Below are 12,746 nucleotides of genomic sequence, written 5' to 3'. Positions count from 1 at the left end.
TGTGTTCCCTCTCTCGCTGGCTGTCTCTATCTCTGTCAAATAAATAAAATCTTTAAAAACAAAACAAAACTCAGTCAGCCTGCCAGGGATAGAACACGGGTGCACTGCACTGCACGGCCGGGTGGACAGGGTGAAGGCAAGGATGGGAGGGCACCTGGGACCCACGAGGGGAGATTGTTCGCTCTTCTGGGAGGGCTTCCCAGATACCAGTGAGTATGAACTCCCCTCTCTGGGGACAAAGAAGAGGGCCGGTGCCATTTCTCTCCTCTGCCCCCTGCATAAACTAACTTCGGTAGGTAAGCAGCACCGTGCCAATTCCGGCGGCCTAAACTGCTTACACCAAACCCCACACCCCTGCATTCTGCAGGTGCTGCTTTTCTCAGGCAACTTTGCCTGAGAACCAGTGCAGCGGGCCCCTCTCCCAGAAGAGCAGCACAACCCCCTCCCCATGCACCATGTCTACTGACCATAGAGCTCTGCAAATAGCAGAGCTATTTCTAGTGGAAATAGCATCAGGTCTCTCCCAAAATACAGAGCAGGGCACACCGAGTTAAAACTTGTCAAACTCTGGCCAAGGTCCTAACACTCCCCACTACAGGCAGGGAGAAACTCTGGAGAAGACTGACCCAAGGGAAACAGCAGCCAAAACCCAGCAGCAGAGTGCATACAGCACACACCAGAGACACTTCCTAAAGCGCCAGGCCCTGGACAGTATATGACGTCTTCTTTATTAAGCCATTACTCTCAGTAGCAGGAAACATACCAGGCTTTCCTAACACAGAAGAAGACAGAGACCTAGACAAAATGCCAAGATGGAGAATTTCACCTCAAATACTCTCTCTAGTAGGCTAGCATTCAGAACAGGAGGAGAGATAAAGAGTTTCCCAGACAAACAAAACTAAAGGAGTTCATGACCACTAAACCAGACATGCAAGAAATATTAAAGGAAAATAATGAGTGGGAAAGAAAGACCAAAAATGACAAAGACTAGAAAAAAACAGAAAATCTCCAGAAACAACAAAACAAATAATAAAACGGCACTAAACTCGTATCTATCCATAATGACCCTGAATGTAAATGGAATAAATGCTCCAATTAAAAGACATAGGGTGTTAGAATGGATAAAAAAAACAAGACCCATCTATATGCTGCCTACAAGAGACTCATTTTAGACCTAAAGACACCTGCAGATTGGAAGTGAGGGGATGGCCATCTTTCATGCAAATGGACATCAAAAGAAAGCTGGAGAAGCAATTCTTACACCAAACAAACTAGATTTTATTTATTTTATTTTTTAAAAAGATTTTATTTATTTATTTGACAGAGAGAGAGAGAGAGAAAGTGCACAAGCAAGGGGAAAGGTAGGCAGAGGGGAAAGGAGAGGGAGGCAGAGGGAGAGGGACAAGCAGGCTCCCCGCTGAGCAAGGAGCCCAATGCAGGGTTAAATCCCAGGACCCGGGATCATGACCTGAGCCAAACCCAGACACTTAACCAATTGAGCCACCCAGGCACTCCAAGGAAAACTAGATTCTAAACCAAATACTGTAACAAGAGATGAAGCAAAGCACTATATCATAATAAAAGTGTCTATCCAGCAAGAAGATCTAACAATTGTAAATATCTATGCCCTCAACATGGGAGCACCCAAATATATAAAACAATTAATAATAAACATAAAGGAACTCATTGGTAATAATATAATAGTAGGGTACTTTATTTTTATTTTTATTATTTTTTTTGAAGATTTTATTTATTTATTTAACAGAGATAGAGATAGCCAGCGAGAGAGGGAACACAAGCAGGGGGAGTGAGAGAGGAAGAAGCAGGCTCATAGCAGAGGAGCCCGATGTGGGGCTCAATCCCATAACGCAGGGATCGCTCCCTGAGCCGAAGGCAGATGCTTAACGACTGCGCCACCCAGGCGCCCCAATAGTAGGGTACTTTAATACCCCACTTACATCAGTGGACAGGTCATCTAAGCAGAAAATCAACAAGGAAACAATGGCTTGGAATGACACACTGGACCAGATGGACTTAACAGATATATTCAGAATATTTCAGCCTAAAGCAGAAGAATACACATTCTTTTTGAGTGTACGTGGGATATTCTCTAGAATAGACCACATACTAGGTAACAAAGCAGGCCTCAACAAGTACAAAAACACTGAGATCATACCATGCATATTTTCCGACTACAATGCTATGAAACTTGAAGTCAACCACAAGAAAATAATTGGAAAGTCCACAAATACATGGAGGTTAAAGAACATCCTAGTAAAGAATGAATGGATCAACAAGGAAATTAAAGAAGAAATTTTAAAAATGCATGGAATAAAATGAAAATGAAAACACAGTGGTCCAAAACCTTTGGGATGCAGCAAAAGCAATCATAAGAGGGAAGTATATAGCAATACGGGCCTACCTCAAGAAGCAAGAAAAATCTCAAATACGCAACCTAACCTTACACCTAAAAGAGCTAGAAAAAGAACAACAAATGAAGCCTAAAGCTAGCAGAAAAGGGGAAATAATAAAGATTAGAGCAGAAATAAATGATATAGAAATTAAAAACCCAGTAGGACAGATCAATTAAACCAGGAGCTGGTTCTTTCGGTATTCTGAAAACTATAGAACGCTTATGAAAGAAATTGAAGATGACACAAAGAAATGAAAAGACAGTCCACACTCATGGATTGGAAGAACAAATATTATTAAAATGTCTATACTACCCAAGCAAGCTACACATTTAATGTGATGCCTATCAAAACACCACCAGCATTTTTCATAGAGCTAGAATCCTAAAATATCTGTGGAACCACCAAAGACCCTAAATAGCCAAAGCAATCTTGAAAAAGAAAAGCAAAGCTACGGTCATCACAATTCTGGACTTCAAGGTATATTATAAAGCTGTAGTGATCAAAACAGTATTGTGCTGGCACAAAAATAGATCAATGGGACAGAATAGAAAACCCAGAAACGGACGCATAACTCTACAGTCAACTAATCTTCGACAACACAAGAAAGAATATCCAATGGAAAAAAGGATAGTCACTTCAACAAATGGTGTTGGGGAAAGTGGAGAGCAACATGCTGAAGAAGGAAACTGGACCACTGTCTCACAAGATACATAAAAATAAATTGAAAATGGATTAAAGACCTAAATGTGAGACAGGAAACCATTAAAATCCTGGAGGAAAACACAGACAGCAACCTCCTTGATGTTGGCAACAGCAATTTCTAATTAGGTCTCTGGAGGCAAGGGAAACAAAAGCAAAAATGAACTACTGGGAATTCATCAAGATAAAAAGCTTCTGCACAGTGAAGGAAACAATCAGCAAAACTAAAAGGTAACCTTAAGAATGGGAGAAGATATTTGCAAATGACACATCTGATAAAGGGTTAGTATCCAAACTCTATAAAGAACTTAGTAAAGTCAATGCCCAAAAAACAAATAATCCAGTTAAGAAATGGTCAGAAGACATGAATAGACATGTTTCCGAAGAAGACATCCAGGTGGCTAACAAACACATGAAAAGATACTCAACATCAATAACCAGGGAAACACATACCAAAACTACAATGAGATTCACCTCACACCTGTTGGAATGGCTAAAATTAACAACTCAAGAAACAACAGATGTTGGCGAGGATATGGGGAAGGGGAACTCTCTTACACCTTTGATGGGAATGCAAACTGAGGCAGCCAATGTGGAAAACAGTCTGGAGGTTCTCCAAAAAGTTAACAATAGAGCTACCCTATGATCCAGCAATTGCACTACTAGGTATTTACCCAAAGGATAAAAAAATACTGATTCAAAGGGATACATGCACCCCAATGTTTGGAGCAGCATTATCAACAATATCTAAATTATGGAAGGATCCCCAATGTCCATTGACAGATGAATGGATAAAGAGGATGCGGTATACACACACACACACACACACACACACACACACAGGAATAGTACTCAGCCATAAAAAGAACAAGATCTTGTCATTTGCCATGACATGGATGGAGCAAGAGTGTATTATGCTAAGCGAAAAAAGTTAAGTCAGAGAAAGACAAATACCTTATGATTTCACTCATATGTGGAATTTAAGAGACAAAACAGATAAACCTAGGGACAAAAAAAAGAGGGACAAACACTAAAACAGATTCTTAACTATGGAGAGCAAACTGAGGGTTGCTGGAGGTGAGGTGAGGGGAGGACGGGTTAAATGAATGACGGGTATTCAGGAGGGCGCTTGAGATGAGCACTGGATGTTATGCACAAGTGTTGAATCACTAAATTCTACTCCTGAAACTAATATTACTGGAATTTAAATAAAAACTTGAAACTAAAACCAAAACAAACAAAAAACCAATATAAAACTTGGTGATCATTGTAAGGGCTTTGGCTTTGGCTATGAGAGAGATTGGAAGCCTCCGGGAGACTTTGACAGGAGGTGTTTACATTTCAACCAGGTCCAGCTCGTTGCTGTGCTGATCAAGCAGCAAAGAAGTGGAAACTTGAGTATTTTGTAGAGTATTTCAATAATCCAGGCAGAGTTGATGGGGGCACCCAACCAGGCTGCTAGAAGCAGGAAAGGCGGTTGGATTTTCTTTGTATTTGCAAACAGAGTCAATAAGAATGACAGACTGTGACTGCGAAGAAAATCAAGACTTGACCTCACGTTCATGGACCTGCGCATCTGTTGTTATGGAGCTGCTGAGATGGGGAAGGGTCCAGCGTGGAGTGAACCGGGGGTGAGGCAGCAACTGGAGGTGGCTCAAGAGCCCCCCCCCGCCTGTCGGTGAGTACCTACTGCCCGGTCCCCCCGGGAAACGGCTGGAAAACTCCCGCTCCCAGCGTGCCTCGCGCGCCGGCCCGCGCGCCCGGGGGGCGGGGCCTGCGCGCGCGTGCGCCGAGGCGGAACAGGCTGGCGGGTGCGGCGCGGCGGTCCCTTCGAGCGCGGTAGTTTGTTCCTTGAAGGGAGTGAGAACGTTTAGGCGCTCTCGGCCACCTTCCCTTCCCCGGTAAGTGCGGCGGCGGTGGCGGTTGGCGCCGCCAGGTGGGGGACGGCTTCCAGGAAGGGTGCTGGCGCTTCTGGCGGCTCCGACTGAGACATTTCGAGCTTGCGGCCGTCGCCCCTCGGGGGCTATTGGTCGCCTCCGCGAGGCGGTAGGTGTACGCTCGCTGCCCGCGGGCCCGGCCGCTGGGGTTTGGCCCGCCTGGCCGATGGGGAGGCAGGAGTGAGGGGACGGGGCGGGCGGGAAGAGCCGAACCGCTGGGAGCCGTGAGGGGTCGCGCCGGGCCCTGGGGACGGCCACCGCGCAGCCCCGCGCACGCGCGCCAGTTGAGTGAACGATTGGAGCCTCAGGTGCCTTCGAATCCCTGGGGGACCTCGCTCCGAATTTCTGCACCGGGACCGCTCGGTGTCTCTTGTGGACCCGGCCGGATTATCCACTCCCGGAAGACGAACTCTTAACGTTTGTTTTTGTTTGCCCACGACTTGCTGCGTACTGCTGTAGATAATAATGCTCAAGCATGTTTCTGGTTGGAAGTTACGGTGATTGTGGCATTTCGGTCCTTCACCGTGAGATGAGATCCCTTACTGCACGCTGAGCTTGAGGAGTAGTCCTGCAGGTCACTCTTGAAGGCTCGCGATATGGGGACATTGCTAAGTGCAGAGACTACCGACTCCTCGTCACGGTGTCTCCGTACCTCCCCCTTTGCAGAGCCAGACTTGTACCCTGCCGAATGTGAATTCAGAACCAGAGGCTGTAGCCTAGACTGTGGAGACCAGGTTGCGGTGGGATCATGCTGTTAGTAGTGGTAGTCCAGAACATGTGCACCAGTCATGAAGAATAGATGTTCATCAGGAAACCTGGAAGGGAGTAGAGTTTTCCTGGGGAGAACGACAACAACAACAACAACAACACAAAAAACCACACACACACACACACCCAAGTTGATGAGGAGTAGTAGAGCATTCTAGGCTGAGACAGTCGTTGAATACGTGTATCTGATATTACTCCCTCCTGAAATCTCACCAAAACTACATTAAAGAGGTTTTTTAAAAGACGAAAATCAAATGATGGAGAGAATGGAAAAGGCAAGAATAGCAGTAAAATATTGGGGTCTGGAAAGCAAATGTTCTTCACAAACCTTAGCTTAATTCTAAACCTGCAACAAGGAATACTGTGGAACAAGTCTCTACAAACTACACAGAAACTGGCAGCACCAGATGCCTTGGGACCTGCCAATGAAGGAAATGGTGTTGGGTCTGTAGGTGGAGGGCTTAAATAAAGCTAACTTAGGTGAAATCTGTTCTAGAAGCAATTAGATATCTACATCTCCTTCCCTATTTCACGTTTTTGGGTGACTGCCTTTCTCCTATTAGAAGGCAGGAGGCTATTCACTTGAGAACATAAAACAGGATCTTTGAACCAGGGGACCCCAGGCACACTTAATTATTTATGAATTTATGAAAGCAGGGACATTGAAGGCTGAGGTCCTTTATCCTCCTCCCACTCAAATCCCAGAATTTTTGTAGCCAGGCTAATTCCTCTCAGGTTCAAAAAAGAATTTTTCCACATACATACACATATGTGGAAAGACAGTAAGTTGGTCACAGTGGTTGCTTCTGGGGAAGGAAAGGAACTAGGTGGCTGGGGGAGAAGGATGTGAGGAGACTTAGCTATTTACATTTTTGTTCTTTTAAAATTTTGTACTATATACATATATTACCTATTCAAAAATCAAATGTATTCCTTAAAAAATATAATTTCAAATGAATATACCCTTTAATACAGCAATTCCTCTCCCACGAACTTATATAGGTTTGTCTACACACATGAGAAAATAATGTAAGTTCGTGCCATTCATCACAATATTTTAGCAAAAGATTGGAAACAATCTCGATGTTCATTAATAGATGTTGGGTGGTGAAATAAATTATGTACGACCCTTCCTTGGAATATTCTGCAGCCATAAAATACAATGAAAGAAGCTCATTGTATAAAGAAAAAAGTAAGCGCAAAATGTATTTTAAGTGGAGGAGGATTAAAAAAAAATCATAAGTTTATTTTTAAAAATGGAGGGGTATGTGTATATATGTATAAAATACCTGAAAAGATATGTAAGAAGCAGGTAATTTTAGCTGACTTTGGAGAAGGGACTTGGGTAACAAGGCAAAAATGGAATGAGGGAGGCTTTTCACTGTATATTTTTGGTACCTTTGAACTTTGAACCCTTTAATTGTTATCCAGTGAATGAATAAATAAATGTTAACAGGAAAAAACATGAATAATGAAGACCCTGATGTTGGTAATACCCTGAACAATAAAAGATCTCTTACAGTAGGAAGGAATGCTNTTAATTGTTATCCAGTGAATGAATAAATAAATGTTAACAGGAAAAAACAGATGAATAATGAAGACCCTGATGTTGGTAATACCCTGAACAATAAAAGATCTCTTACAGTAGGAAGGAATGCTGCATAACAATCCCAAAATCTCAGTGGCTTACATTTCATGCTCTTGGTTCTTGAGGCCAACATTTCTTGGTTCTTCAGGGGCTTAGATCTTGGCTGGATTAGGCTGGACTCCAGACTTTAGTTTTGGGTTCATATCTGCAACATATATCTTCGTTCTGGGACCTATGCTGAAAAAGCAGAAATACCTGGAACATGCTTTTCTGATGGCTGAGAGGGAATTCAGAGGGGCTTCTTGAAATTTGCCACGTTTCTGCTCAGAAGTGACACATTAGAACTTTTACATATATTCCATTAGTTGAAGCAATGTCACGTAGTCAAGACCCAAATCAATAGGGCAGAGGTGTATGAACACTCTGCCTACTGGGAGGTTCTGCAAAGTCACCTAACAAAGGGTATGGATATATACTTCTGTTGCCGTGCAGGAGGAGGAGTTGGGAAAGATAATGATGAAAGAAATGGGTTAACAGAAAGATACTATTAAATTAAATTGAAGATAGTTGGTTGAGAATGAAGATGCTTAGGAAAAAAGATGCATATATGCCAAGATACAACATTCTACTTTGATACGAATTTCTTTAAGGTTTCCATGTCAAGGTATCACATTGGCTTTTCTTATGTAACATCTGCCATCCCCATACCTGGCCCTGTAACCCAATTCTGAGTGCCCATGGTTTTAGGAAGCTTGAAAATAATTAAGGAAATAATGCACCTGTAAAGGCACTAGTTCTTAGAGAAGTAGTTCTAAATGTGTTTATTTCAGCTACTGAACGTGTTCATTCATGGTTCTTATGTCATATCCATGTCTGCCAACCCACCTTTCACAACAGAATCTTCTTTTCAGGGAGATGTCCTTTGCTTCTCAGATGTAATGCACTTTAAGTTTGTTATTCAACAGTGAAAATGAGTCATACAGAGGTAATACATATTTTCATATGTTCTGCATCTTCAGGGTTCCTTTTTTTTTTTTTCCCTAAGTCATGTGGCTCCAGAGTAATTTTCTTATTTTTAACTTGTACTGTGAGAGATAGTATAGCATTAGTGGTTAAAAGGAAGGACTTTTGGAGGAAACTGCTAGAGTTTGAATCCTAGCTAGTGGCTATATAACCTCGGGCACATTACTTAACCTGCTGTGCCTCTGTTTTCTCATCTATAAAATGGAGGTGGTGATAGTACTTGCTTCATAGAATTATTAGGAAGGTTAAATAAGTTAATACATATGATGCACTTATAATAGTACCTGACACACAATAAGTACTTAAATATTAGCTATTGTTAATATTACTTTTTATTTAGAGGCCATGTGAATCTTGGGTCTCACAGAACAAACATAGTTATTTAGTTGTCTGAATAGGCGAGGAAGTAATTTGTGATCCCTTTATTCTCTTGAATTCCAGGTAAAATTAAAAATACCTTTTGGAAATAAATTACTAGATGCTGTTTGTTTGGTACCTAACAAGAGCTTAACATATGGAATAATTCTTACACATGGAGCGTCAGGAGATATGAACCTTCCTCATTTGATGTCACTGGCATCCCATCTTGCATCTCATGGTTTTTTTTGCCTGAGATTTACCTGTAAAGGCCTTAATATTGTACATAGAATTAAGGCATATAAATCAGTTTTGGTAAGAAATTTTCTTTATATTTACTTATAACAGAATTTTGTTTTAAAATTCTTAATACCTCTAAGACAAATTCTATTAGCAGTCATTTGGTTTATTTTAAAAAGCTTTTAATGAATATTCTTAGAAACTCAATAGTACATGAAGGCTGTATAGTAGTTAGATTTCTCTTTTTTGCTCTCAGTTTCCATGGAGATGAATGCTCACATCATAAATGTTCATGGGACTACCAAGGAAACTATTTATGATGTAATTTTCTAAATGGAATTATATAACTTCAGAATATAGTTCTGGATATTTGTCTATTATACTATGAATGTATGAATATAGCACAATTTTGAAACTTTAAAATCCCTGGATAACACAAATTTGAAATTTTTAAAATCCAGATTATTTCAAACTTGCTAAGTTTTTCAAGGCTTTAAATTAGATTTTACTACTATTCTATATTAAGTTGGAAGCTTTTACTGGTTGATTTTTTTTAATGTAATTCTTTAAAAATATTTTAGCATTTAAATTTTTTTAGACAGGTAAAGTGATTTTTTTTTCTCATTTATTTGCCTGTATTTACCCAGCTATGATTTGATAGTGACAGCATGACCAGAAGAGCATAGAACTGGTTACCTCTTTCAAGAAGAATCCCTTGAGATTTTATGGTTGTCTTTGCAAAGAGTTTTATACATTTCATTAATGATGAGAAATATATGTTGGTTTTCCAGTGGAATATTTCATAGGAGAAGTGATAATTTTTTGGTTGGTTTTTCTAGAATTACCTAAAGACCTCAGGAGAATACAAACTGGCAGGTGTTTTCCTTGGTGGTAAGTTGCAATACTTGCTTTTAAATCTACTCTTAACATAGGAACAGGTGATCAAGAATTAAAATTAATTGACGACAGGAAGCTAATTTAAGGATTTTTTGTTTTGTTTTGGTAAGTCACTTTCTTCTATAACATCAAGGTACTTTACATATATATATATTTATTTAAAGCAAGTTTAAATTTCATAAATAGGTGCTGTAACCCAAAGATCTCTCCTTTTATTTATATCCCTGAGTCACTGTCTCTGAAATGATTCTTCACAAGGATTGTCCTTCAAGTATTCTTCAGGAAAAAAATTCCTTTTTTTTTTTTAAACTTGGGATCAATTTTTAGCATTTCATGAAGCTACAGATGTCCATTATGGGTATTACAACTTGTTAAGTGCCACCTTTTGGAGTTAAGTGTTGGAGTTATGATGGATGAACAGTAAATGAAATCTAATTTGCCATATTATCACCACTTCTATATATGAATGTTTATATTTCAAACTGAACTTAATTTTAATTGATTTTAGGTCGTTCAATGGGCTCAAGAGCAGCTGCTTCTGTAATGTGCCATATTGAGCCAGATGATGCTGATGATTTTGTTCGAGGTCTCATTTGTATTTCTTACCCACTGCACCATCCAAAGCAGCAACATAAACTTAGAGACGAAGATCTCTATCGTATAAAAGATCCTGTATTGTTTGTGTCAGGCTCAGCAGATGAAATGTGTGAAAAGGTGAATTATAACTTGATGTTTGTGTAAATGAGAGAGTGAATGAAAGTGCCTTGGGAATAAGATATTACCTGCAACATTCAGTCTCTTTAAAAGGTGCTGATTGGACTAATGCTAGTTTTGTGACTTAGTTACGTGTTGCTTTGGAGAACTGAAAAATAAAAGCACATTGACAGAATTCATCTCCCTGGAAAGAGTTGCTAAATGGATTGACTCTTATTTGGGAATGAAAGATTAATATCTGAATCTTGTGATTTTGGGATTTATACTAGACTGTACATTTGGTTTATCATTTCAACATTCAAGCAGATTCTTCAGTTCGTTATTAAACTGACTCAAGAAAGAGTAACTTGTACATGATACTATATATTATCAGTAATGAATGTTTGATCTGTTCTGTGGTATTGCTGTATTGGAGAGCTGTGGGCTGCCACTTCTGTGGACGTTTCTTTGCATATTCCATTGCCTTGAAAGTTGTCTGTAGAGTAGGTATTTAATGAATATTTAGTGAATGGATGCCAGTATAGGCGGTGCAGGAGAGAGAGAGGATCTTTATTAAACCCTAAAAGCACATTAGTCTAGCATCCTCTTCTTTTTTTCCTTTAGAACTTGTTGGAGAAAGTGGCACAGAAAATGCAAGCTCCCAGTAAAATCCACTGGATTGAGAAGGCAAATCATTCCATGGCAGTGAAAGGACGGTCAACAAATGATGTTTTCAAAGAAATAAATACACAGATTTTGTTTTGGATCCAGGAAATCACTGAAATAGACAAGAAATAATTGTATTTAGCTAAAAGCTACGTTATTTTGAATACAAATATGGTTCATTTGATAAAGAACAGCATACCTCTCAGCATTATGAGATATTTCAGATGAATTTAATGTTCTTTAATGTTTTCCCCTTTTTAAAAACACATTTTAATTGTGAAATTAATGTCCTTTATAAAATATCTTTCGAAAGCACTGTTATAGTTGTATAAAGATGATGTACAAATATTGAAGGTGGTCTAAATATAATTTATTTTTATTAATATAGTTATGTTTTGAAAAAAATTAAACATTTGAATTTTGTTACAATGGAACTTTTGTCTTATTTGCTATGCAACTGAGAAAGTACTCTAATTTTGCAGAGCAGTGTCTTTAAAAAAGGAAAACAACAGTTTAATGTGGTAAATTTAGTTTTATAGAATGTATGCATTCATTCACCTAATCTTTTAATCTCAAGGGATAGGAAGGAAGATACATTTTCAAATATGGGGACTCTGAACATTGTGTTTGGAATGAAGTAACTTTCATTCAAGAAATGTTTTCTTGAAGGCCTGCTACAAGCAAAACCTGATTTGGTTTGTGAAGATGAGTAAATACTTAAGAGCTTAAATACAATGGAGGAACTTGATGTCTAGACCTCTCTCCGATTAAGGGGAGAATGAAATAAGGACTAAATAGTGGACTAACATCTGTGCTGTATCTAGGGAGAGTTAGGGCACTTAATTTTGGCTTGGAAAGTTCAGTTAATACCTGGACTGGACTTGAGTGGTATTGAGTTATATATTAAAAACATAGTGTTTGTATTTCCTACAAAGGGCACAAAATGTGATGGGACAGATACATAAGTTTCTAGTAAAGGGTAGTTTTCTATAGTAAGATATTAATTCTTTTTCCTGGCTTCTCTACTGCTCTAATATTAGGCCCTTCAGACAACCTCAGAGTAGCCTGAGCAGCTTGTAGATTTTTGAGGTCCCTTATTCTTCCTTCTCTGATGGAGTCAATGGATTTTAATTATTTGTTAATTTTTCTAAATAGTGCCTAAAGAACAGAAGCCTAGATAACAATGTCCAAATTGTTTTATATTATAGAATGAAACTATGAAATCAATTTTCTGTATCACCCAGTATATAATATTTTTTGACTAATTTCTCAAACAAGACCTAAATTTTTAAAAACAGTATATATTTAATCATTGATTAACATTCAGAACTTTTAAACACTCCTGATGTCAAAATATAAACACATAGGGGCACCTGGGTGGCTCAGTTGTTAAGAGTCTGCTCTCTGCTCAGAATGTGATCCTGGGGTCCTGGGATCGAGCCCCGCATTGGGCTCCTCCACTGG

At 39.4% G+C, this 12,746-nt stretch overlaps 1 protein-coding gene and 1 long non-coding RNA gene across 5 annotated transcripts; one reads left to right on the top strand and one right to left on the bottom strand.

Annotated features, from left to right (window-relative positions):
* The first annotated feature begins 4,879 nt into the window (after positions 1–4,879).
* TEX30 (testis expressed 30) lies at positions 4,880–11,712 on the top strand. Of its 4 annotated transcripts, none has more exons than XM_002914847.4 (6): positions 4,880–5,014; positions 8,318–8,391; positions 8,871–9,101; positions 9,866–9,917; positions 10,432–10,637; positions 11,241–11,712. In XM_002914847.4, the coding sequence occupies exons 2-6, from the start codon at positions 8,377–8,379 to the stop codon at positions 11,412–11,414; spliced, it is 678 nt and encodes a 225-aa protein (XP_002914893.1). In that variant the 5' UTR covers positions 4,880–5,014; positions 8,318–8,376; the 3' UTR covers positions 11,415–11,712. The 4 variants fall into 4 exon arrangements, with proteins under 4 accessions (XP_002914893.1, XP_034521349.1, XP_011217540.1 ...); XM_034665457.1 differs by lacking the exon at positions 4,880–5,014 and adding an exon at positions 5,029–5,159; XM_034665458.1 differs by lacking the exon at positions 10,432–10,637.
* On the bottom strand, positions 10,189–12,718 carry LOC117803126. The gene is made up of 2 exons (XR_004626804.1): positions 12,656–12,718; positions 10,189–11,394 (listed from the first exon to the last, which is right to left on the bottom strand). It is a non-coding gene; the product is annotated as an uncharacterized LOC117803126 (long non-coding RNA).
* Positions 12,719–12,746: the final 28 nt, after the last annotated feature.

This window comes from Ailuropoda melanoleuca, chromosome 7 (genome assembly GCF_002007445.2).
Source record: "Ailuropoda melanoleuca isolate Jingjing chromosome 7, ASM200744v2, whole genome shotgun sequence".
Lineage (NCBI taxonomy): Eukaryota > Metazoa > Chordata > Mammalia > Carnivora > Ursidae > Ailuropoda > Ailuropoda melanoleuca.
The sequence above is the reverse complement of the archived record's forward strand: the minus strand, read 5'-3'. Positions and strand labels throughout refer to the sequence as shown.

Bases quoted from the DNA above. Each gene is read 5' to 3' on its own strand.
- TEX30 (XM_002914847.4), top strand. The intron at 9,102-9,865 runs GTAAGAAATTTT...TGGTTTTTCTAG, and splicing joins AGGCATATAAATCAGTTTTG to AATTACCTAAAGACCTCAGG. The intron at 9,918-10,431 runs GTAAGTTGCAAT...AATTGATTTTAG, and splicing joins GGCAGGTGTTTTCCTTGGTG to GTCGTTCAATGGGCTCAAGA.